The sequence below is a fragment of the Myxine glutinosa genome, chromosome 7, assembly GCF_964187855.1.
Source record: "Myxine glutinosa chromosome 7, kmMyxGlut1.1, whole genome shotgun sequence".
Lineage (NCBI taxonomy): Eukaryota > Metazoa > Chordata > Myxini > Myxiniformes > Myxinidae > Myxine > Myxine glutinosa.
The window spans coordinates 43078891-43105437 of record NC_136267.1 but is presented as its reverse complement, the minus strand read 5'-3'; the positions used below and the strand labels follow the sequence as shown (position 1 = coordinate 43105437).

At 44.7% G+C, this 26547-nt stretch overlaps 1 protein-coding gene across 1 annotated transcript in view; it reads left to right on the top strand.

The window, feature by feature from the left end:
• Positions 1-25389, top strand: part of STAC (SH3 and cysteine rich domain) — a 249134-nt gene extending 223745 nt beyond the window's left edge. The window contains exon 12 of the mRNA XM_068122179.2: positions 25183-25389. Within this exon, the coding sequence (XP_067978280.2) occupies positions 25183-25281 (99 nt within the window). The 3' untranslated portion in view covers positions 25282-25389. The remainder of the gene's footprint in view (positions 1-25182) is intronic.
• The last annotated feature ends 1158 nt before the right edge of the window (positions 25390-26547 follow it).

The window sequence follows — 26547 nt, the reverse complement described above, 5'->3', positions numbered from 1 at the left end:
CTTCAGTTGTTGGGAACATTGGTGTGAAGAAAGCACATCCGTGATCGAATAAATTGTCCCATCCTGTTCCAAAGTATTTTTGTATTTCCGTGTATTCTGAGCCAATAATGCGTTACATTGGAGCTGAGCCATACAAAGGACTCTATAAGCTATTTCATAATTGCTATTGGATGGCAGGAAATTGAAAATACAAATTATTAAAATGTTCTTACACTTTATATCTGTAAATTTGCATATGACATCAACTTATGGTTGATTATAGGTTTGCCTTGAAATGTAATTATATAAACTCAACATCAAAATAAACTTATCAAATCTTTAGAAGGACACTCATTGAAATCCTCCACGCAAAAATGAAAAATATTTGAACACATAGGTAAAGTTCAGCTATCTTTACTAAACACGTGTCAATAAACAAGAGGTTGCCTCAATCACAAAAAACAAAAAGCATGAACATCACAAGGGGTGGTGCAACAAAAGTCACAGCACTGCAACACAAAGACACGCACCTGAATACAGTCAAAACAAAATGACCCAGGAATGGACACAACACTCCTAACGGTCAAGGACAGAATGACAGCAGTCCTCAATATTGTGTGTGTCCTCCCTGTGCTGTGATGCAGGCTGTACACCTCCGACGCATGCTCTGTACCAGGCGTCTCATGCGGTCTTGGGGAAGTCTGTCCCACTCCTCCTGCATGTCTTGAATGAGCATTTGTCGATTGACAGCCATTGATCTTCTCGATGCAAGACGTCGACCAAGCTCATCCCATAAATGCTCAATGGGATTGAGGTCAGGGGAATAAGGCATCCAAGGCATCACTTCAACCCCCTGTTCCTGGAGGAAGTTGGTGGTCAGGCGAGCAGCATGGGGTCGAGCGTTGTCCTGCTGGAAAACTGCGATGTCAGGATGAGCCTGGAGAAATGGCAGCAGATGAGGTCTCAAAACTTAATTGACATAACGCTGACTAGTGAGATTGCCTTCGATGACGACCAGAGGTGTCCTGAAACGGGTGGAAATGCCGGCCCATACCATCACACTGGGTCCTTCCCAACGATTGATCTGGCGAATACAGCATGATGCATACCTTTCCCCACCTCTGCGCCATACCCGTTGACGCCCATCAGCAGCATGGAGGCAAAATCTGGACTCATCGCTGAACAAGACTGCACTCCACTGTTGCTGTGTCCAGCGGCGATGCTGCAGACACCATCTTAGTCTGTTCCGCCAATGCACTGCGTTCAACACTGGACCTCTGCAAGGACGTCTTGCCACCAGGCCCCGACTTCTCAAGGGCCTACGCACAGTAGAGACACTGATGCGGTTGTTGTGGCGACCTTTTGTCACTGCAGCTGTTTGCGTCACAGGGCGGAAACGATCACGAAGATGCTGCAGCACAATTCAGCGGTCTTGGTTTGGGGTGGTTACCCGTGGTCTGCCTCTTCGTGGACCATCATTCACAGTTCCAGTTTCACCATAACCCCTGGCCAGGTTGGAAATTGCAAGCTGTGAGCAACCAAGACATTGGGCAATTGTTCACTGGCTTACACCAGCCTCAAGCATCCCAATTGCCCTTAAACGTTGTTCAGATGTCAGGTGTGGCATCTGAATTTTCTTGTTGTTTTCCTTGTCAGAAGCCTCTAGAGTCTAGAGTGACTATAGACAGCAGTAAATGAATGTCTAACCACAAGAACTGAAGGATTTCATTATGATGGTCATTATTTAAAGGGAAAGATCCCCATACAGAACCACTCAAGCATGCCATTGTTGATCAACCAGGTGATTGAAATGAAGATGAATGAATGAATGATCGTTTTAAGGCCATTTTCCCCGCTAGAGCGGAGGTTAGCCTTGCGGGCCCCATGACAATCATGGTTCCCTGTTTGAGGCAATGTTTTTTTATGGCCGGATGCCCTTGCTGGCGCCAACCCTTGGTCACGCTCTTACGATGCGCAGGGATACGGTGTACCTATTCTAAACTGGGGTACACACCGGGATCATTCATCCCAGCAAGCTGGTACTCAATTTGCCGCATCGGAAGGATGACAGGCTGAGTCAACCCCCATGGCGTTAATTCAGCGATCGACCGGGATTCGAACCCAGGATCCTAGGATCCCAAGCCGGCACCCTAACCGCAAAGCCAACACCAGGCAACACCACGTGATTGAAATGAAGATCCCGTTGCATAATCAGCCCTTACATTGAAGAAACGTGTTTGTAAATCTGCACATTTCAAAAAAATGAAAGTGATAAGTTTATCTTGATGTTCAGTTTATAACGTGATAACCAATTTACTGTTGAGAAGGTCCGTCACAGTAGAAATGCTGGACAACAATATTTTTCGACCAAACTTCGTGTAATCTTCTGGTCTGAAACCAGCTAATTTTATTAGTTTGAAAGCATCATCACTAACCTCTCCCGACTCCTTTTCCTCTTCATCCAATCTGTACTTCTTAAAAGACAACCTCATGTTTTATCTCCCACCACCCAAACTCCTTGAGATTTTCATCTCACCACCTTCTCCACGGCAAATCTTCCGCGGGGATTTGCTTTTTGTGGAATATTGAATACGGCTGTCATTCAAGCACTCCTGGTAGAGATGTCAGTGCATGTTTGTGAATGGTGCAGATTTAGGATGAAGGATCACTCGAAATGTCCAAGAGTGTTATTTAGACAGCTGTACATCAATAAAAAAGGAATTGGTGATTGATGTTGCTGGATGCAAAAAAACAAAACAAAATCTCAAGCACGAGTGTCAAAAGGGCAAACATTCAATGTGATATAATTTTAAAAGTTTTTAATATATATTTTTTTACTATAGAGTGACTTTTGTCAAATTCTGTGTTAGCAAAGTATGTCAAAACTTAATTTACATTCTCAAAAGGTGTAGGTCAACACAGACATATGGTTGATTATGTCAGAATCTTTGAATGTTTGGGCCTCAAAGCCTTCAGCCCAGAATTATTGAATCCGGGCCCCCCACTCCCAATTTCTCAAGAATAAGTCAAAATCTGTGCAGCCATTTATTACACTTCTGGCATCTCCCAGGTCCAAAGTGTTCCACAAAAAAACGATACAAATATACTATATTACAAAAAATTAAAAAGAAACAGCAAATGCAAACAAATATTCAATCGGTAACAAAACAAACATAACCAGAACATGTTCTAATTCTACTTTATCTTTAATAGGTGTGTTGATATTACAATTCCCGATAAGTTTTTTTTTTAATCCAAAAAATCAGTCAGGCAGAAACAGATTTTATTCCCTCTTTTTGACAAGAACTATGCGACTTTCAAAATGACGTAATCTGCCCCAGATTGCTCAGAGTGCATGCGCAGAACCCATCATGAAGAAGTAAATCGAGGTGGCCTAGACATATTTCATTTCCATGATAAGGATTGTAGAATGAAATGACTAAAAACACTTTTGAAGAACCTGAAAGTACTTGTAAGCGTACCTGCGAGAAAGAGGTGCGCCTCTGCATAATGAAATAGTTGGAGAATTTCATGATACGCTCATCCAAAAGGTTGATGAGAGTTGCAGTACTTATTGCAAAAACACCTGACGATGTGGTCCCTTGAAAGACCGAGAGTTTGTAGATGCGTGCGTTCTAACCAAACCATTGTATTTCCTAACACTGCTGTGAAGGTCATATCTGGGGCTTGTCGATGCACAGGGTAAGTTTAAAATGATGATATTTAATATTAATCATGTTTGGGAGGAGGGGGTGAGAGTAGGGATTGTGAGCTGTTAGAGCCATTATAAATACTAGGACGTGCCCGTACGTGGGTGCCCGTTCCTTGCCAAAAAAAAAAAAAAAAAAAAATTTGTGTAGGGGTGTGTGTGTGTAAACATCCTAGGGCGTGCCCGTACGTGGGTGCAAAAAAACATGCGTGCAAACAACAACAAAAAAAAACTTTGAAACCACGTGGCAGAAACGACCACAGAACCCCCCCCCCTCTATTTACATGAATGGTTTGGTCCATTCGCAACGACCACAGAACCCCCCCCTCTATTTACATGAAATGGTTTGGTCCAAAGCGAACGGCTTGCGGAGTTTGGTAAAGAAATCGCCATAGCTCGGTAACTACTTGTCCGATTAATATGAAACCTTGAAAAGGCACATCCTCGGGTCCCCAGCAATATACCTGGCAAGTTTAAAGTATATCGGACCCGTGGTTGTCGAGAAACAGCGGTCACAGACAAACACACAAACACACAAACACACAAACACACAAACACACAGACACACAGACACACAGAGATTACTGGAATTATAGATAGATATATTTTTGGTTTAGTTCAGGAGCCACAGGATAAATTATACTAGGGGCTGGCAGGATGGCCCAGAGGCATGCATGCCCATCTCCACGTTGTCCGGCCTGGGCCCAAATCCTAACCCAGCTACAAACCACCATCCTGGTGAACATACAGGGAGGGTGATCCACCAACGACCCCCGATTTGGTCCCTCAGATTGGCACCAAATCGGGCATCCTGTACGCCGGCATCAACCTGTAGACGGAAAAGGTCCATGTTGCTCCCGTGAAGAAGTCAACCCAATACTTGCACCCCATGGCCAAATCCTAAACTCCCGCCCCAACCAAATTACACAAGTATTTTGCATCAGGAATATTGGAAAGTGGTCCGTAAACAGGGCAATTAGCTGGCCTCACCAAAGGCAGAACACCGCCAAAGGTCCATGATGTCCCCAGCAAAGAACAGGTGAACCAATTCTGGGGCTGGCATCCCATGGTCAAACCCAAAACTCCCACCCCAACCAAACGCTGGGAAGGCAATGACAGACCACCCAGGCCAACCCTCTGCCAATAACCCTCCATGGCCTCCATGCATGACACATCAGAATCATAACCATAATGTGAAGGGGAAAATTCACTGGAATAAAAAATAAAAAAAAGTAAAAAAAATTCTAAAAATAACAAACTCCACTTTGCCATTATGGGGTATTACGTGTAGATCAGTTCAAAAAAAATAAATCTCAATTTAATCCATATTATATTCAGGCTGTATCACTACTAAATGTAAAAAAGTCAAAAGGTGTGAATACTTTCTGAAGGCACTGTATCCATTTTGGCTGTTCTACCCAAGGGAAGGTTCACAGGTACCAAGTACCAACGCAGTCTCGTGCAATGGATTACACTATATCGTTCGCCATTGTCTTCCCAGCTGTCATCAATGCAGTCATTTGGAATTTGGCCAGAGTGACAGCACACAATGGCCTACTTGTCCCGAAAGGCCCCAATGGATCTTTAACGTATGGGGTTAACGCAAATCCTGCCATATGAGTCGCCAGCTTAATGTCTGATCACATGGATATCAAATGCACTGATGCCCTTTCCACAAAACACTGAGGTGACCATTTATTGTCGGTTTGGGAATCATATCCAGATTAGATAGCCCAATGATGAGTGTGACATAGCGGGGTGAGTTTGGCATCCCTCTCTGCCTCATACACGTTAAAAATCAGCATACACACGTGATGATGACTGGTTCCATGTTCAAAACCATTGCAAACTCAGCATGGTTCAACGATGATGGGACAAGAGAAAACAAGCTGTGCTGTTGGTCCATGTCGACTCTGATGGCATTAACTGGTGAGCACGAATTAGTGTCATTTAATAACCCAACAAAATGAATTGCGTTTTATGGTTGTTAAGTGTGACAGATTCAATATGATTTAAAGGGAGATAATGTTGTTCTTCTCTTGTGAACGGGTACTTATTGAAACCACACCGTAAAGAGAAAATCTAACTAGAAAGCATCTGAAAATGCAAAGCCCGCCCGCGTCCGTTTATATTCAGACATCTTCTTCTTCTTCTTCCGTATGCTCAAAATAAAAACAGTTTAAAAAAATACAAAATTAAAAATTAATGATTTTATGCAGCCTTGACCTTTGAGCTTTAGATAATAAAAAAAAATCAGCTTCTAGTTTTTGATTGATAAACCAATTATATGACCCAATGTGCAATTTCTTAAAATTTCAGGTCAAATTGGGTGAAGATTGGTGATTTTACTCAACCTTGACCTTTGATCTTTTTTATCTAACAAAAACAATTGGCCTGTAGCTTTTGATTGGTGAACTAATTCAGTGACCCAATATGCAAATTCTTTAAATTTAAGGACAATCGGGTGAAAATTGACGATTTTATGTGACACTGACCTCTGACTTTTTGGCCAAATTATTTATTTGCCTTCTCCATATTCTCATAATAAAACTTTTTTGAAAATTTCATGACAAAACTCAAATGGTAAATTTGAATTTCAGGTCAATTGGACGGTGGCAGGGGCTTTCGACGGTCCACACGGTCTCCACGTTTTTCAAAGTTAAGTCTGTTCACAATTGTATTTTGTCGAAACTGTATTTATCGTTCGGTGTGTGAACCTATAGTGTCCCCCTTGGAAGTTTCTCGGTGTTTATCTTTCATATATTAATCGTTTGTTTGCGTCGCGAGCAAGGCCTTGCAGACTAAGGCTTCCCCCATCGAAGGTTGTTCCTTCCTTCGCTGTTTTGCTAGCTTTTTTGATTTCCCCTTCTCCACCAAGCTTCACCAAACATCTACTATTTGTCTAACGTTGTAACCCCCACACCCCCCCCAAAAACAAACAAAAAAACAAACAAAAAAAAACTTTTATTTCCCTTTCTCCTCGTGTGCTTTTGCCTCTGCCCACGTGCGCTGTCTCGCCCCGCCCCCATTTTCCCCTTGCCTTCCACCTTTTGCCCTGTTCAAGTGACTCGTGGTCGTCGCTCTAGGCTTCCTTTCCCCATTGGTATTTTTGTGAATATAAGATTGTTCTTCACAGTTCTGTTTAAATATGTTTCAACTATCCCCTTCAGTGTTTTATTCAGTGGTTTATTACAACACGCTGTTTTTCTTCTTATTTAAAAGGCTCCTTTCAATTTCCTCTTCAACTCATTCCATTTCAAAAAAAAAATTCAATCTCTTTTGATTCCAAATCACTCCATGCTCTAAATTCTCATTCATTCCATCCCTCCTCCATCGTTCTTAAACGAATCGCTAACTTGAAAATCACAACAAACCCAATTTGTTATATATGTTCATCTTTCATTAATCATCCACTTTCTAAACTCCCCCCTTGCCCCTCCCCTTCAAATCTCCCCCCCAACCATCCATCCCAAATTCTCCCTCCTCCCACCTCCTTCTCAAAGCTGCCTCCTCCCCACTTCGTCTCCCTTCTATGTCATACCTCCACCTCCCCCAACCTTCTACTTTCCTCTGCCCCCCCTCAAACAAACTCTCACTGTGCCTCATTCCATCACCATCAAACCTTTCGTCCTCCTCATCCTTCCCTTTCTTGTAACTCTTCTGTAATCTCTGACACACTATCAACTGCTCTTCCTACATCCCCCTCTCACCCTTCATCTGACCCTACCCCTCCCCTCCCCTGTCCTGCACCCGATGCTCCCCCTCTCTCCTCACTAACGGTATGGACCTCAAACATCCGGGGCCTTCGCTCAAACCTGACTGATCTCTCCATTCAGGTTGCTTCTGAAAATCCAGACTTGATCTGCTTAACAGAAACTTTCCTCCTTCAAGATGTCTCTGATTCCTTAATATCTCTTCCTGGTTACTCCCTCCTCCGGTATGATAGACCTGAGCCTCGTCCTGGTAGTGGGGTGGCTATCTTTATCAAAAACTCTCTTCCTCACTCTCCCTGCACTGCCCTCTCTCCACCCCACCCACAGGAGTACCTCTGGCTACGGCTTCCTCTCCGCTCCCACCTTTTGTTCATATGTGTTCTGTACCGTCCTCCAAACAGTGATGACTCCATTTACATTTCTCTGTCGGACAACATGGACCAACTTCTATCAACTCATCCAAACTCTCTCTTCCTCATATGTGGCGACTTCAACTGTCATCGTGCCAGCTGGCTGGGTGTGGGTTCATCTCTCACCAGCCATGGCACCTCAGCAAAGGACTTCTGCGACTCATTGGGACTGACACAATCTGTCAATTTCCCGACCCGGATCTCAGTCAATGGAGTATCTTCTCTTCTGGACTTGGTTATGACTAACTTCCCTGCAAATGTCTGCTGCTCTTCTTCTGCTCCAATCGGTTCTTCTGATCATGTGCTTGTTAAAGTGGACATCTCTCTGGCCATTCTCAGAGAGCCTCCTCAGCGGCGACGAGTCTGGCATTTCACTCAGGCCGACTGGCACGGTCTGCAAGCAGCCATCAATCAACTGGACTGGTCTCCCATCTCTAATGCCTCTGACATAAATTCTTCCTGGGAATTCTTCCAAAGCAAACTGCTCTCTCTCATGCACAGATTTATCCCATCTCGTCTTCAGTTGTCTTTCCCTTCCTCCCGTCCATTGTACACTGAATCTTGTAGTGAGGCAGTTGCCCTGAAACAACTTGCCTTTGCATCTTGGAAGGCAAATCCAACTGAAGGCTATCTCAGTTCCTTCCACCAAGCTCGAAACAAGTGTGTTTCTACCCTCAGGAGTGCCAGGAAGCACTATCTCTCCACACTCAAGATTGAACTCTCAAACCTGTCTCCTTCCTCCAAATCCTGGTGGCGTCTGGTCAAATCCGTTTCTGGTGTTTGTTCCCCCTCCATCCCCTCCCTTACCTCAAATGGCTACACAGTTGACACCGCATGTGACAAAGCCGAATGCCTCAACTCTGTGTTTGCCTCAAAATCTTGTGTCCCAAACCCATCTCTCTCTGTTCCCACCTTTCCCAGTCGAAACCAACTGCTCCTGGACTCTGTGTCCTTCTCTCCTGACAAGGTGGAGAAGTTTTTATCAAACCTCGACTCTGATTCTGCAACTGGACCAGATGGCATCAGCCCTCGGGTCCTAAAATCCTGCTCTGCCGCTCTATCTCACCCTCTCTCTGTTCTTTTCACCCTCTCTTTTGCTCAAGCTCATCTGCCAGCATCTTGGAAATCAGCAAACATTACCGCTTTACACAAAAAAGGTGCAAAAACAGATCCTTGCAACTACAGACCAATCAGCCTGCTCCCAATTATCAGCAAAGTCATGGAATCCATCATTGCTTCAGATATCAAATCCTTCCTCTTCTCTAATGGCTTGATCTCTGATCATCAATTTGGATTCAGACCAGGTCATTCTACTCTGGACATGTTGCTTCTGCTGTCTCAACAATGGATGGAGGTCCTCAATGCCAAACAGGAAATCAGAGCTGTCTCACTTGACATATCACTTGCCTTCGATACGGTCTGGCACCCAGCTCTGCTCACCAAACTCACCTCCTATGGTATTCAGGGAAATCTCCACTCATGGCTTGTGGATTTCCTCTCTGGTCGTAGGCAACGTGTGGCCCTGAATGGATTTCTCTCATCTTCCCTTCCTGTTCTGGCTGGAGTTCCCCAAGGTAGTGTTCTGGGCCCTGTGCTATTTCTGGTCTTCATCAATGATCTCTCCGACTCTCTGGAAAATCCTCTCTATCTCTTTGCTGATGACTCCACTATCTGCCGCTCCATGCCTCAACCCTCAGATCGGCAGTCTGCAGCCTCCTCACTCTCTGCAGACCTGGACAAAATCACAGACTGGTCAAACAAGTGGAACATGTCTTTCAATCCTGACAAATCTCACACTCTTACAATGTCTCTCCGAAAGGACCGACTGGACAACCCTCCCATCTACTTTCTCAACAATCCTCTCCAAGAAGTTCTGTCGCTCAAGCTTTTGGGTCTCACTATCTGCCATGATCTTTCTTGGGAAAACCACATTTCCAAGCTGGCCTCCATAGCCAGTCGCCGACTGGGCATCCTCCGTCGTGCGAAGTCCTTCCTTGGCACACCTGAGCTCCTCACCACATACAAGGCTTTCATCCGCAGCTCAATGGAATACTGTTCCCCCCTCTGGGCTGGTGCTCCTGCCTCACACCTTGCTCGGCTTCACGCTGTTGAGGCCAAAGCTTTCAGAATCATTGGAATCTCCTGCGATGTAGTCAACTCCGAGGGCCTTTCACTCACTCACCGCAGGCAGGTTGGTGGTCTTTCTGTCTTCTACCGACTCCTCTCCGCCCTTGCTCCCCCAGCTCTCTCTGTGCTCTGTCCCCCCAATATTCCTTCAGGTCACACAAGATCTGCCTGCAACCCTCTTATGGTTAAACTGCCAAAGTTTAGGCTCTCTGCTCACCTTCACTCTTTCATTCCCCTTTTCTCCCACCTCTGGAACAAACTCCTCCACTCCCTTCAATCCCACTCCTCCCTCCAGGTCTTTAAAACAGCTGTTCACCACCATCTCTTATCTTCCCCCATCGAAAACCTTGATCTTTTCTACCCCCGGTAATTCACCCCAGAGTCCTTGCAGTGTTCATATGTTTTATTCCTCTCCCACCTCCCCCCAAGTCCTCCCGATGTCCCTGCTCTCAAATGTTGTGTTTGTGTCCTTCCCCCTCTCTCCCCATCTTGTCTGCCGCTCCCCTTGTTTTTTGTGTTTTGTGTGTCGGTTTGTCTTTTTGTGTGATTAATGTTAGCTCTTTCACGAGCCTCGATCTTGTATACAAAAAAAAAAAAAAAAAAAAATTGGATGAAAATTGATGATTTTATGTGATGCTGACCTTGAACCTTTTGACCTTTTGAGAAAATTATTAATTTGCCTTCTCCGTATTATCATAATAATGCTTTGCTGAGAATTTAATGACAATAGCTCAAATGGTAAAAAAAAAAGTTAGTCTGGAAACACACACACACACACACACACACACACACACACACACACACACACACACACACACACACACACACACACACACACACACACACACACACACACACACAGAAGTGATTACAAAACTGCATCTCCTGCTTTGCAGGGGACAGGCCAATAACTGATCAAATACAGCACTGGAGTACCATGAGGAACCCAAACCCACAAAGATGGAGTCATCAGGAGGAATCTGGATAGGATTCGGGTTTCGATTGTCACTCCTAAACCCTCAAACCCATCCCGGCACAGCCAGGTGAACCATACTAAAACGATTTGCAAGATTCACCCCTCCATAGACAAAGAAAGAAAGAAAGGAGAGATGGGAGGACAAAAAGAACCCACTCCAGTCAAAATGGATCAAAGATTTGTTTCATTACTACATCCTAATAGTTTGTTATTTATCATACTTTTTGGTTTCCTTGCAAAGTGATGAAAGATGATGGAACAGTCCAGGTTTGTAATTATTTCTATCCTCACGCATGTTCTTCCCAAGTGTTGTTCGATTTAATCATCCATCCGGTCCATGTGGGAAGTAAGATTGTAACGAAGAGCCAATATGGTGGGAACGCAGTCATTTTTTTCATTGTCTCAGTACATTTTTTTTAATTTTTAGTTTTGCAACAGCAGGAAATATGGCTGTGCCATTGATGCAGTTCCCCTTGCAATTTAGGAATCTGGCCAGGGTCCTGGTGATAACTCAACTTTATGTTGAAAGACACCATGGTTTAATTCCCCTGAGCTAATTCTGGCAGCTGGGTCGGTCCCCAGATGATTGTCCATACGAGAGACGGTACACCAGTTTATGAGTGACCAGGGATGCTACACTGATCTACTCCTTGCCTGCGAAACATAATTTCAGCATTTTTTCCGTTGGGTCGAAAATGGAACCCAGACTAGACAACTCAAAGGTAAGTACGTGATCTCTGGACTATTCGACCAATCCAAACAAAGCAATCCACTTGCATCAAATAAAGTATTTAGATAACACTTCATGGCATTGTCTTGAAATGTTTGTGCAAGGTTAGAAGGTGCAAAGCCTGGTTTGGAAGTTGGAGAAGGAAACATTGTCCAACCAATATTTGCAATGTTCTCACATATCCAATATTCATGTGACGTTGGACTTTTGGTACCTCGTTATGATGTTTTATGTTAAACTAGCTGATGTACCCAGTGATGCCCTGGGGAATTCAATGCAATATGTATTGAAATATTCAGTCAGAATAGAATATATATTGGTAGTCCAGAGGTGGGTCACTTACACGCAAAGTTAATTTTCATGAAGTGGGGATGCAAAATAAAACACAATAACATAAAATAAAATAAATCAGGGTGATTGACATCAGTAGTTGAGTACGTGTAATTTCCGTGCAACAGATGGGGAGGATTACAGGTGGGGGGGCATGAACACACATGGTGGTGTTATAATAAATCAGGGGACACAAAACGCCCGAAATGGACCTTTCCAGAGCTATCTCCATTAGCGCAATGAGGCCACAAGAAGTGCTCTGGCGAGCATCTTACCGTGCCGTTCTTTGTGACGCGGTAGATTGAAGTAAAAAAAAAAAGCAACAGACGGATCATACAGAGACGGGGAGGGTTAGAAGTACGGGAGAAACTTAACAAGACAATACACAGTTTCCGTTATTAGCTTGCATACATGTGACCTTCACAATACGTGTTAAAAACATACATATTGTCGCATCTCCGGGGTTAACACCCCAAGAGGATGAATGACCGAAACAGGCTTTAACTCCGAGGCGTATTTCGAACTTGGTGGGATTAACTTTTCATGCGCATGGGAAGGTTCGATGTCTTATCTGATCGGACGCCCGACACTCCGTTAACCCGAACCCACAAACAAAGAAACGAAGCAAGACAATAAATTGAAATTCAACAACAAATGATTTAATGAAAAGAATGCAAGCACAATAAAAATGTTGAGGTAAAAACTAATAGGTGAGGGACCTTTCAGCAGACTCAATTACAGACACAGGGAGAAATAAAATAAAATGAAAATAAAATGGTGCTTATAGTGCCGGCACTTAGCGTTGTTGTTCAAGCGAGGCCATCGAATGAAGTCGGCAGCCCAAAATTGCCCGAAGCCGCACGCAGGAAAGATGCACATGGTGGCGTGTTGTGCCATGAACAGGAAAGGATTTCGTGTGGCCGGTCCTCTCCCGTTCTTGTCTCCTTCCGACTGATGCGCCAAGACCTCCACAAACTGCTGCCATATTTCTCCTCACGATCGCAAAAGCTCCACCAAAGCTCCGGAATGTCTCCGCAGGTGCACACAATGCCAAAAAAAATGACCGTTTGCTTGTATGTCCGAGGCAAGAGAATTAGCAAGGGCGAGAAGTCTTCTACTTCCTTCTCATTCCACTATACAAAGCTTCATGAACGGACACAGCTTCTGACACTTGCTTCTGACAAACCAGATGTGATCTGCTTAACAGAAACTTTCCTCCTTCATGATGTCTCTGATGCCTTGGTATCTCTCCCAGGTTACTCCCTCCTCCGGTATGATAGACCTGAGCCTCGTCCTGGAGGTGGGGTTGCTATCTTTATAAAAAAACTCTCTTCCTCACTCGCCCTCCACTGCCCTCTCTCCACCTCACCCCCAGGAATACCTTTGGCTACGGCTTCCCCTTCGCTCCCACCTTTTGTTCATATGTGTGTTGTACCGTCCACCAAACAGCGATGACTCCATCTACATCTCGCTGTCTGATAATATGGACCAACTTCTATCTACCCATCCCAACTCTCTCTTCCTCATATGTGGTGATTTCAATTGTCACCATGCCAGTTGGCTGGGTGTGGGTACCTCTCTCACCAGCCATGGCTCTTCAGCAAAGGACTTCTGCGACTCACTGGGACTGACACAATCTGTCAATTTCCTGACCCGGATCTCAGTCAACGGAGCATCTTCTCTTCTGGATTTGGTTATGACAAACTTCCCTGAAAATGTCTGCTGCTCTTCTTCTGCTCCAATCGGCTCATCTGATCATGTGCTTGTCAAAGTGGACATCTCTCTGACCATTCTCAGAGAGCCTCCTCAGCGTCGACGAGTCTGGCATTTCACTCAGGCCAACTGGCACGGTCTTCAAGCAGCCATCAATCTTCTGGACTGGTCTCCCATGTCTACCGCCTCTGACATCAACTCATCCTGGGAATTCTTTCAAAGTAAATTGCTCTCTCTCATGCACAGATTTATCCCATCTCGTCTTCAGTTGTCATACCCTTCCTCCCGTCCATGGTACACGGAATCTTGTGGTGAGGCTGTTGCCCTGAAACAACTTGCTTTCGTCTCCTGGAAAGCAAATCCAATGGAAGGAAATCTCATTTCCTTTCACAAAGCCCGAAACAAGTGTGTGTCCACCCTCAGGAGAGCCAGGAAACAATATCTCACCGTTCTCAAGACCGAACTCTCTTATCTGTCTCCCTCTTCCAAATCCTGGTGGCGTCTGGTCAAATCTGTTTCTGGTGTTTGTTCCCCCTCCATCCCCTCCCTCACCTCAAACGGCTTAACGGCTGACTCCGCACGTGAAAAAGCTGAATGCCTCAACTCTGTGTTTGCCTCTAAATCTTGTGTCCCAAACCCATCCCTCTCTGTACCCACCGTACCCAGTCGTACCCAGCTGCTCCTGGACTCTGTGTCCTTTCCTCCTGACAAGGTGGAAAAGTTTCTGTCAACCCTCGACTCTGATTCTGCAACTGGTCCTGACGGCATCAGCCCACGGGTCCTAAAATCATGTGCTTCCGCTCTTTCACTCCCTCTTTCTGTTCTCTTCACCCTCTCTTTTGCTCAAGGTCATCTGCCATCTGCTTGGAAATCAGCCAACATCACCGCTTTGCACAAAAAAGGTGCAAAAACAGATCCCAGCAACTACAGACCAATCAGCCTTCTCCCAATTATCAGCAAAGTCATGGAATCCATCATTGCTTCAGATATGAAATCTTTCCTCTTCTCCAATGGCTTGATCTCTGATCATCAATTTGGTTTCAGACCTGGTCACTCTACTCTGGACATGCTGCTTCTGCTTTCTCAACAATGGATGGAGGTCCTCAACGCCAAACAGGAAATTAGAGCCGTCTCCCTTGACATTTCACGTGCCTTCGATACGGTCTGGCACCCTGCTCTGCTCACCAAACTCTCCTCCTTTGGTATCCATGGAAATCTCCACGCATGGCTGGCGGACTTCCTCTCTGGTCGTAGTCAACGTGTGGCCCTGAATGGGTTTCTCTCATCTCCTCTTCCTGTTCAGGCTGGAGTTCCCCAAGGTAGTGTTCTGGGCCCTGTGCTTTTTCTGGTCTTCATCAATGATCTCTCTGACTCTCTTGAAAATCCTCTCTATCTCTTTGCTGACGACTCTACTCTCTGTCGCTCCATTCCTCATCCCTCAGATCGGCAGTCTGCAGCCTCCTCACTCTCTGCAGACCTGGACAAAATCACAGACTGGGCAAACAAATGGACCACGTCTTTCAATCCTGATAAATCTCACACTCTTACAATGTCTCTCCGAAAAGACCGACTGGAAAACCCTCCCATCCACTTTCTGAATAATCCTCTCCAAGAAGTTCTGTCACTCAAGCTTTTGGGTCTCACTATTTGCCATGATCTTTCCTGGGAAAACCACATTTCAAATCTGGCCTCCAAAGCCAGTCGCCGACTGGGCATCCTCCGTCGTGCGAAGTCCTTCCTTGGCACACCTGAGCTCCTCACCACATACAAGGCTTTCATCCGCAGCTCTATGGAATACTGCTCTCCCCTCTGGTCTGGTGCTCCTGCCTCACACCTAGCCCGTCTTCACGCTGTTGAAACCAAAGCGTTCAGAATCATTGGAATCTCCCGCGATGAAGCTAACTCCAAGGGCCTTTCACTCACTCACCGCAGGCAGGTTGGTGGTCGTTCCGTCTTCTATCGACTCCTCTCTGGCCTTGCCCCCCCAGCCCTCTCTGGGCTCTGTCCCCCAAATATTCCTACAGGTCGCACAAGATCTGCCTGCAACCCTTTTATGGTTAAACTTTTTATGCTGTTCGCCCCGCCCCCATTAACTCCTTGCCATCCACCGTTTGCCCTTGCCCTTCACGTGACTCGTGGTGGTCCCTCTCGGCTCTCCCCCCGTTGGTATTTTTGTGCACATAAGATTGTTCACGGTTCTGTTTAAATATTATTTAAATATGTATAACCTTTCCACTTCAGTGTTTTACTCAGTGGTATTTTACAACACGCTGTTTTTCTTCCTATTTAAAAGGCTTTTCTCAATTTCCTCTCCAACTCATTCCACCTCAAAAAAAAGAAATTCAATATCTTATACGTCTCGCTCACTACATGGTCTAAATTCACATTCATTCCATCCCTCCTCCATCATTCTGAACCGGATTGCTAACTTGAAAATCACAACAAACCCAATTTGTTTTCAATGTTCGTCTTTCATTAATCATCCACTTTCTAAACTCCCCTCTTGCCCCTCCCATCCAAATCCCTCCCCTTGCACCTACACTCCTAAACTCCCCCCTTGCCCCGCCACTCTTAAACTCCCCCCCTGCCCCTCCACTCCTGAACTCCCCCCTTGCCCTTCCACTCCTGAACTCGCCCCTTGCCCTTCCCCTCCTAAACTCCCCCCTCACTCCTCCCCTTCAAAACTCCCCCCCAACCCCTCCCATTCAAATCTCCCCCCATACCATTCCTCTCCAATTCTCCCTCCTCCCCCCTCCTCCTCAAAGCTGCCTCCTCCCCACTTCGTCTCCCTTCTATCTCATACCTCCACCCCCCCCCAACCTTCTTCTTTCCTCTGCCCCCCCTCAAACAACCCCTCACTGTGCCTCATCCCTTCACCTTCAAACCTTTCATCCTCCTCATCCTTCCCTTTCTTGGAACTCTTCTGCAATCGCTGACACACTAACAACTGCTCTCCCTACCTCCCCCTCTCATCCTTCATCTTACCCTACTCCTCCCCTCCCCTGTCCTGTACCCGATGCTCCCCCTCTCTCTTCATTAACGGTATGGACCTCAAACATCCGGGGCCTTCGCTCAAACCTGACTGATCTCTCCATACAGGTTGCTTCTGACAATCCAGACTTGATCTGCTTAACAGAGACTTTCCTCCTTCAAGATGTCTCTGATTCCTTAATATCTCTTCCTGGTTACTCCCTCCTCCGGTATGATAGACCTGAGCCTCGGCCTGGTGGTGGGGTGGCTATCTTTATCAAAAACTCTCTTCCTCACTCTCCTTGCACTGTCCTCTCTCCTCCTCACCCCCAGGAGTACCTCTGGCTACGGCTTCCTCTCCGCTCCCACCTTTTGTTCATATGTGTTCTGTACCGTCCCCCAAACAGTGATGACTCCATCTACATTTCACTGTCCGACAACATGGACCAACTTCTATCCACTCATCCCAACTCTCTCTTCCTCATATGTGGTGACTTCAATTGTCATCATGCCACCTGGTTGGGTGTGGGTTCCTCTCTCACCAGTCATGGCACCTCAGCAAAGGACACTGGGATTGACACAATCTGTCAATTTCCCGACCCGGATCTCAGCCAATGGAGTATCTTCTCTTCTAGACTTGGTTATGACTAACTTCCCTGCTAATGTCTGCTGCTCTTCTTCTGCTCCAATCGGTTCTTCTGATCATGTGCTTGTCAAAGTGGACATCTCTCTGGCCATTCTCAGAGAGCCTCCTCAGCGTCGACGAGTCTGGCATTTCACTCAGGCCGACTGGGACGGTCTTCAAGCAGCCATCAATCGTCTGGATTGGTCTCCCATCTCCACTGCCTCTGACATCACTTCTTCCTGGGAATTCTTCCAAAGCAAACTGATCTCTCTCATGCACAGATTTATCCCATCTCGCCTTCAGTTGTCTTACCCTTCCTCCCGTCCATGGTACACTGAATCTTGTGGTGAGGCAGTTGCCCTGAAACAACTTGCCTTTGCCTCTTGGAAGGCTAATCCAACTGAAGGAAATCTCAGTTCCTTCCACCAAGCTCGGAACAAGTGTGTGTCTACCCTCAGGAGTGCCAGGAAGCACTATCTCTCCTCACTCAAGAATGAACTCTCAAACCTGTCTCCTTCCTCCAAATCCTGGTGGCGTCTGGTCAAATCCGTTTCTGGTGTTTGTTCCCCCTCCATCCCCTCCCTTACCTCAAATGGCCACACAGTTGACATCGCACGTGACAAAGCCGAATGCCTCAACTCTGTGTTTGCCTCAAAATCCTTAGTCCCAAACCCAACTCTCTCTGTTCCCACCTTTCCCAGTCGAACCAAACTGCTCCTGGACTCTGTGACCTTCTCTCCTGACAAGGTGGAGGAGTTTTTGTCAAACCTCGACTCTGATTCTGCAACTGGACCAGATGGCATCAGCCCACGGGTCCTAAAATCCTGCTCTGCCGCTCTATCTCACCCTCTCTCTGTTCTTTTCACCCTATCTTTTGCTCAAGGTCATTTGCCAGCATCCTGGAAATCAGCAAACATTACCGCTTTACACAAAAAAGGTGCAAAAACAGATCCTTGCAACTACAGACCAATCAGCCTGCTCCCAATTATCAGCAAAGTCATGGAATCCATCATTGCTTCGGATATGAAATCTTTCCTCTTCTCCAATGGCTTGATCTCTGATCATCAATTTGGTTTCAGACCAGGTCACTCTACTCTGGACATGCTGCTTCTGCTGTCTCAACAATGGATGGAGGTCCTCAATGCCAAACAGGAAATCAGAGCTGTCTCCCTTGACATATCACGTGCCTTCGATACGGTCTGGCACCCAGCTCTGCTCACCAAACTCTCCTCCTATGGTATCCATGGAAATCTCCATGCATGGCTTGCGGACTTCCTCTCTGGTCGTAGTCAACGTGTGGCCCTGAATGGATTTCTCTCATCTCCCCTTCCCGTTCAGGCTGGAGTTCCCCAAGGCAGTGTGCTGGGCCCTGTGCTTTTTCTGGTCTTTATCAATGATCTCTCCGACTCTCTGGAAAATCCTCTGTATCTCTTTGCTGATGACTCCACTCTCTGCCGCTCCATTCCTCTTCCCTCAGATCGGCAGTCTGCAGCCTCCTCACTCTCTGAAGACCTGGACAAAATCACAGACTGGTCAAACATGTGGAACATGTCTTTCAATCCTGACAAATCTCACACTCTTACTATGTCTCTCCGAAAAGATCGACTGGACAACCCTCCCATCTACTTTCTCAACAATCCTCTCCAAGAAGTTCTGTCGCTCAAGCTTTTGGGTCTCACCATCTGCCATGATCTTTCCTGGGAAAACCACATTTCCAAGCTGGCCTCCAAAGCCAGTCGCCGACTGGGCATCCTCCGTCGTGCGAAGTCCTTCCTAGGCACACCTGAGCTCCTCACCACATACAAGGCTTTCATCCGCAGCTCAATGGAATACTGTTCTCCCCTATGGGCTGGTGCTCCTGCCTCACACCTGGCTCGGCTTCACGCTGTTGAATCCAAAGCTTTCAGAATCATTGGAATCTCCCGCGATGAAGCTATCTCTGAGGGCCTTTCACTCACTCACCGCAGGCAGGTAGGTGGTCTTTCTGTCTTCTACCGACTCCTCTCCGGCCTTGCTCCCCCAGCTCTCTCTGTGCTCTGTCCCCCAAATATTCCTACAGGTCGCACAAGATCTGCCAGCCACCCTCTGATGGTTAAACTGCCGAAATCTCGGCTCTCTGCTCACCTTCACTCTTTCATTCCTCTTTTCTCCCGCCTCTGGAACAAACTCCCTCACTCTCTTCAATCCCACTCCACCCTCCAGGTCTTTAAAACAGCTGTTCACCACCATCTCTTATCCTCCCCCATCCAAAACCTTGATCTTTTCTACCCCCGCTAATTTCGGTCCCCTTGTGTTTTATACTTCTCCCACCCCCCCCCCCCCTTCCCACGCCTCCTGCCCCCAAGCCCTCTCCCTCCCACACTTCTCCCTGCTCTCAAATGTTGTGGTTGTGTGCTCTTGTGTGCTCTTGTCTTCCGCTCCCTCTTTTTGTATATTTTGTTTGTCTGGTTGATTTGTTTGTGAAATAAATGTTCGCTCTTTCACGAGCCTCGATTCAGTATACAAAAAAAAAAAAAAAAAAAGCCTGAGACGTCGCCGTTTGCCAGCGCGACCAAGACTAAAAGAGGAAGATAGATGCGACCACCTCCAACAAACGCCAGCACAAAGAGACAAGAGAACAAAAGGCATGCAGCCGTCCTCATTGAAAGCCAGCACAAAAGGGACCAAGATGGCGAGACGGTGTATTTTTCGTCTCACCTCTCGAATGTTCCACGCTGACGTCACACTCTGTCCAATCACCAAGTGCTACTCATCAACCCAACGTGCCTCCACCAATCACCAAGGACGGAGCGTGGCTTCCTCGTTATGAGTTGTTGGGGGACGGAGTCTAATCTCTGTTCAGAAATGTTCGGATGACGTCATTCCCTTGCCGATCGGCAAATGCAGTTTCTGGCGGTGTGGTGAGTGAATTGTCCATTACAGCACTATCGTTGTTTTACTGAGCCCTCGATTTCCTGGCTGGCCGAATGTAATAAAACCAAAGGGAAGACCACAGGAGGCAAATTACACACTGGAGAATTAATCTTTAAGCCCTAAAATTAATTATCACAAAGCCACGCCCCTTATGGCGACATGCAAACGCTCTTACCCAGACAGATGGCCTACTTACGTAAATCGAGATGGCTTCTTCGCAGCATACAGGGCATTCTAATCTAAATTTTCTAAATTTAGATTACATTACATACACATTTCTAAATTTCCTAAGGTATTTCTTTGTCTACCCCCACAAACGTAACAATATAGATATGATCATATGTCGATCAACACAATATATCAAACAATACATACATACATATATGTATATATGTATATATATATATATATATATATATATATATATATACTAGCAGAAGTACCCGGCATTGCCGGGTGGGGGAGGGGAGGGGGAGGGGGAAGGGGAGGAGAGGGGAACGGGGGGGGGGGGGGGGGGGGGAGCGAGCCCCTTGGCAAAGCGAGCGATTTTTTTTTTTCATAGCGTCATAGCATCATAGCGTTCATAGTGTCATAGCATTCATAGCGTTTCATAGCGTCATAGCGATTTTTTTTTTCATAGCGTCATATCGCTCATAGCGTCATAGCGTTCATAGCGTTTCATAGCGTCATAGCGTCATAGCGATTTTTTTTTTCATAGCGTCATAGCGTTCATGGCGTCATAGCGTTCATGGCGTCATAGCGTTCATAGCGTCATTTCGTTCATAGCGTTCATAGCGTTCATAGCGTCATCACGTGATCGCTCTGAGCGAATCAGCGCCCACCTGCTCTGATTCCGTTGATTCCGTGCGCTGAAATGCGCTGAGGTAAATATGAATACAAAATATGGATCGTCAAATATTTTGAGTTCGGCCATGTTCGTCCCAGGCTCAATGGCCATGTCTATGCCAAATATCAAGCACGTAAGCCTCTCCGTTTAGGAGTCTATCGGTAACATTACACACACACACACACACACACACACACACAAATTGTGTTTTATATATATATACATATATATATATATATATATATATATATATATATATATATATATATATATATATATATATATATATATATATATATATGATAGTCACAACACAAATTACTCGATTGTGGCAGTGAGTAAGCAACATACTCACTCAGGGCCTGAACATGGTGGAGTTTTAATAAATCTGTGCAAAGCAATCTTTTTAATAACAGGTGTCCCTGTAAACACTCCAATAAGTAAATTTGTGTTGTTGACAACAATTCCTTTTATACAACCTCAACATAAGACCTTCACAAGACATATTACTCGATCGCTGCCAGGAAAAAAATGCAGGCAGTGTATTAGCATGAGACCACATCGAGGCTTGAAGGCCAATTATATGATTAAAAAAAAAATTCAATTTTTATTTATCCAAACATAGCCCTAGATCTTCCTCTGGATGAAATAGCTCTCGATATTCCTCTGGATGAAAGAGCAGGCCATACAAAGTTTGGTTGCATTGATTCCTGCAGGATCCGAATGCATAAATGAACACAAATAAACAAACAAACAAACTTTCTTCTTTGTATATTAGATGTTGTAATACTGGATATGAAGCCAATAAAAGAATCAATGGGAATTTGCTCGATGAAAGGTTTTGTCTTGAATTTAACCTTGGCTAGACATTCTTTATGACATATCTCTGCAGTTTAAAGTGTGAAATGCATGGTTCACCACTTGTGATAATTCAAAAGAGGAATACCTAGCTTCAGACTTCTTATTACTGTCCAGTGGGGAGGAAGGGGAGGGTCACACCATGAAGAAATATATTGGCAAGAAATTACCAGACAGATGGACTGGATATGGTTCTGTAAATGCTTTGGAAACCCCACAGCCATGATTTCACAACGTGTGAAAGCACACATTGTAAGGGATTTTGAAGTCAAAAGCCTCTAAAGAACGGCATGCAACCATGGAAGGACTTGAGGATATGGTGATCCATGTTTTGAGCTAAATCACACCTCCCAAGATCCAGACTATGTCCATAAGAACATGGAGAAGGTTTTATGTGTATTACGACCATAATGGTGTTCGTACAACAAATCAAGATAACTGATCCTCCACTGTGTTGCCACCATATCGATAATAGTAGATTGTTTTCTTGTTTTTTCTTTGTTGCCACTTCTTAAATGCTGTATTCCTTTCAGTTGGTGATATTTGTTGTGATAAACAAAATATAAGAGTAAATAATCGTAAGTAGATTCATCCTAAGTGGATGAAAATATAAGACAGAATAAGTAAACGACAACGGAAATACACTCATATTTTGTATATTTTTCTCATACATACAGTGCCTGCAGAAAGTATTCACATTGCTTGACTTTTTCGCATTTTGTTGTGTTTTAGCATTAATTTAAAATGGATTAAATTGAGATTTTTGTTACTGATCGACATACAATACCCCACAATGTCAAAGTGGAATTGTTTTTTTGGAAATAATTACAAGTTAATTAAAAGTGAAAAGCGAAAATGTCTTGAGTCAATAGTGTATTCAACCCCTTTGCTATGAACCTCCAAATTGAGCTCAGGTGCATCCATTTTCCTTTGGTTGTCCTTGAGATGTCTCTCCAATTTGATTAGAGTCCACCTGTGTCCAATTCAATTGAATGGACATGATTTAGAAAGAAACACACCTTTCTATATAAGGTCTCACAGTTGGCAGTGAATGAATGAATGAATGAATGAAGGAATGATCGTTTTAAGGCCATTTTTCCCCTCTAGAGCGGGGGTTAGCCTTGCGGGCCCCATGACAATCATGGTTCCCTGTTTGAGGCAATGTTTTTATGGCCGGATGCCCTTCTTGACGCCAACCCATTGGTCGCCTCTTACGATGCACAGGGATACGGTGTACCTATTCTAAACTGGGGTACACACTGGGATGGGGCCCGCAAGTAGAAAACTAACATGAAGTCCAATTAACTTTCCTTAGAACTCTGAGATAGAATTGTGAGGATGCAGAGATCTGGGGAAGGGTACAAAAAATTTCTAGAGTGTTAAAAGTTCCCAAGAACACAGTGAGCTCCATCATTAGGAATTGCAAAAATAGGAAACTACCCAGACTCTTCTTAAAGCTGGTCGTCTGACCCAACTGAGCTACCGGGCAAGAAGGATCTTGGTCAGGTAAGCGACCAAGAACCCAATGACCACTCTGGCAGAACTACAGTTTCTTGGCTGAGATAGGAGAACCTGCCATAAGGACAACAGTCTCTGCAGCACTTCACAAATCTAGGCATTATGGTAGAGTGACCGAGCGGAAGCCACTCTTGAGAAAAAGGCACATGACAGCATGCCTTGAATTTGCAAAAAGGCACATGAAAGACTCTGAGAGCATGAGGCAAAAGATTCTGTGGTGTGATGAGATGAAAATTGATCTCTTTGGCATGAATGCAAAGCACTACGCTTTGCGGAATCTTAGTACAGCTCATCACCCAAATAATACTATCCCTACCATGAATAATGGTGGTGGAAGCATCATGCTATGTGGATGCTTTTCAGCGGGAGGGACTGAGAGACGTGCAAGGATAAAGGGAACAATGAATGGAGCCAAATACAGGCAAATCCTTGAGAACCTGCTTCAGAATGCAAAATACTTTAGACTGTGGTGAGGTGAAGATTTACGTTCCAACAGGACAAGGACCCCAAGCATACAGCCAAAGCAACACTGAAATGGCTTCAGAACAAGAACGTGAGAGTCCTTGTGTGGCCCAGCCAAAGTCCAGACTTGAATCCCATTGAGAATCTGTGGAAAGACTTGAAGATTGTTGTTCACCGACGCTCCCCATCCAACTTGACAGAGCTTGAGAAAATCTGCAAGGAATAATGGGAGAAACTCCCCAAATCCAGATGTGTAGAGCTGATACAGACATACCCAAGAAGACTCAAAGCTGTAATCGCTGCCAAAGGCACTTCTATGAAGTATTGATTCATTGCTTTGAGGATTGAATATTTATGTAAATTTGATATTTCTGTACTGCATATATAATTATTTTGTAAAACTCTAAAAAAAAGAAAAAAAAAAGAGGAAAATTCCACTTCAGAGACAAAAAAATCTAAATTTAATCCATTTTAAATTCAGGCTGTAACACAACAAAATATGAAAAAAGTCAAGGGGTGTGAATACTTTCTGAAGGCACTGTATACATGCCTGTGGGTTTCCCATGGGTGCTGCCCTTTCGTAAAGCCTTTGCCTGTTTAATCTACCTTGTGAAACTCTCTTGTGAAGGAAACATTATTGCAATTATTGATTGCATTAAAATATATCATAATTAAGTTAATGTATAAAGTATTCAATTTTTCCACAATTTGAAGTTGTTGCCTTTTGCTGTTTTCCTGCATTGATTAGTTTTCTTTGTTACCTTAAAAAAAATCATCATCATATTGGGGTAGTTCTACACTTGGCATATGTACAGCAACCATTTAGCCAACAGCTTTGCTCAGTGCAGACTGTCTATCGCATGCATGGCAATATGGCATCCATTTCCCACTTGCTAATTGCCGACGTCTCATTTGGCAGACGTACTGTATGATCATTTTCGGTGGGTGGGAGATATCAGATTGCGAAGTGAAGCCATTGGATTGGGCTGTACTTCTGAGATGCTCTACTGGGGTTTTGTTCTGGGAATTGTCGACATATATGTTGGAGTGTAACTTGAATTGCTTATCAGGTAGCCAGATGGTGTTATTTTGCTTCCTCTGATCTCACTGGCCACATTCTCGCCCATAAATCGTCCCATCACCTGCTTTCTATCGCACTCCCAAGGTATTGGTTTGTGACCGGGGGAATTCGTGCCAACGTGTGAAATACCGAGGCAGGTTATTATTGAGAATGCAAAAATAATTCCTCATGTTTCTGTCATTTTCCTCTCCTACACTCCACCCACCACTCTTTGCTTTCAGATATGCGTGGAGAAAGGAGAGCAGAGCAATGGATTTGTCCGGGTACAAAGTGGAAGAAAGAAGGGCCAAGTTCCTTTGGACTGCCTCGAGGAGATATGACACTCTGGATATCTCAAGGGTATATATCGTTTGGAAAGCAAGAGACGACGTGACGTAGAAAAGGAACGACGAGCAAGAATTATACTCTTGCCTTTGACATTTGTCATTCAAGGTACAAGGAAGGGTCGTGTGTTGAAAGCTAATCGATTCTTATCAATGAAAAACCTCATTTTCCTCTACAGCAGAGGGCACGAGTGAAATGCCCTGCAGTCGAGCCTTACACAGGGCCATGAAATGGTTATTTAATTCCAGAAGGCTGCGGAAAAGCTGCACGGAGATTCATAATGCAAGGAAGCCGTGTTCCTGAAGGTGAAGGACCTTTCGACAGTCGGATTCGCACATTTCAGATTTCAAGTTTCGGGGATTATGGTTTATTGGTGAAACCCGGTGAAGAGTCTCTATTTTTATGCATATCACTGAGGAGCAGGATGTACAGCCAAATATTAGCACAACAGGTGATTTTTTCGTACAACGCACGAGGTCTCAATTCCAATTTGGCATCAAATTGGCTTTTGATGGAAATATAAATCAGCACTTGTTATTTTGTTTCAGTGTATTCACTCTTTCTCATACCTTACTTAGACTACGCAGCCATAAAGCCCTGCCAGTTGTAGGACATTAACCGGCTTGTAACACACTATTGTACCGTCTTCCCATTGCACTTGCAATTTGTGTTCCTTCTTCTGCCACTTGATGATGAATCATGATTCTCAATGATGGTTCATGATTCTCAATGATGGTTCATGATTCTCAATGATGGTTCATGATTCTCAATGATGGTTCATGATTCTCAATGATGGTTCATGATTCTCAATGATGGTTCATGATTCTCAATGATGGTTCATGATTCTCAATGATGGTTCATGATTCTCAATGATGGTTCATGATTCTCAATGATGGTTCATGATTCTCAATGATGGTTCATGATTCTCAATGATGGTTCATGATTCTCAATGATGGTTCATGATTCTCAATGATGGTTCATGATTCTCAATGATGGTTCATGATTCTCAATGATGGTTCATAATTCTCAATGATGGTTCACGATTCTCAATGATGGTTCATGATTCTCAATGATGGTTCATGATTCTCAATGATGGTTCATGATTCTCAATGATGGTTCATGATTCTCAATGATGGTTCATGATTCTCAATGATGGTTCATGATTCTCAATGATGGTTCATGATTCTCAATGATGGTTCATGATTCTCAATGATGGTTCATGATTCTCAATGATGGTTCATAATTCTCAATGATGGTTCACG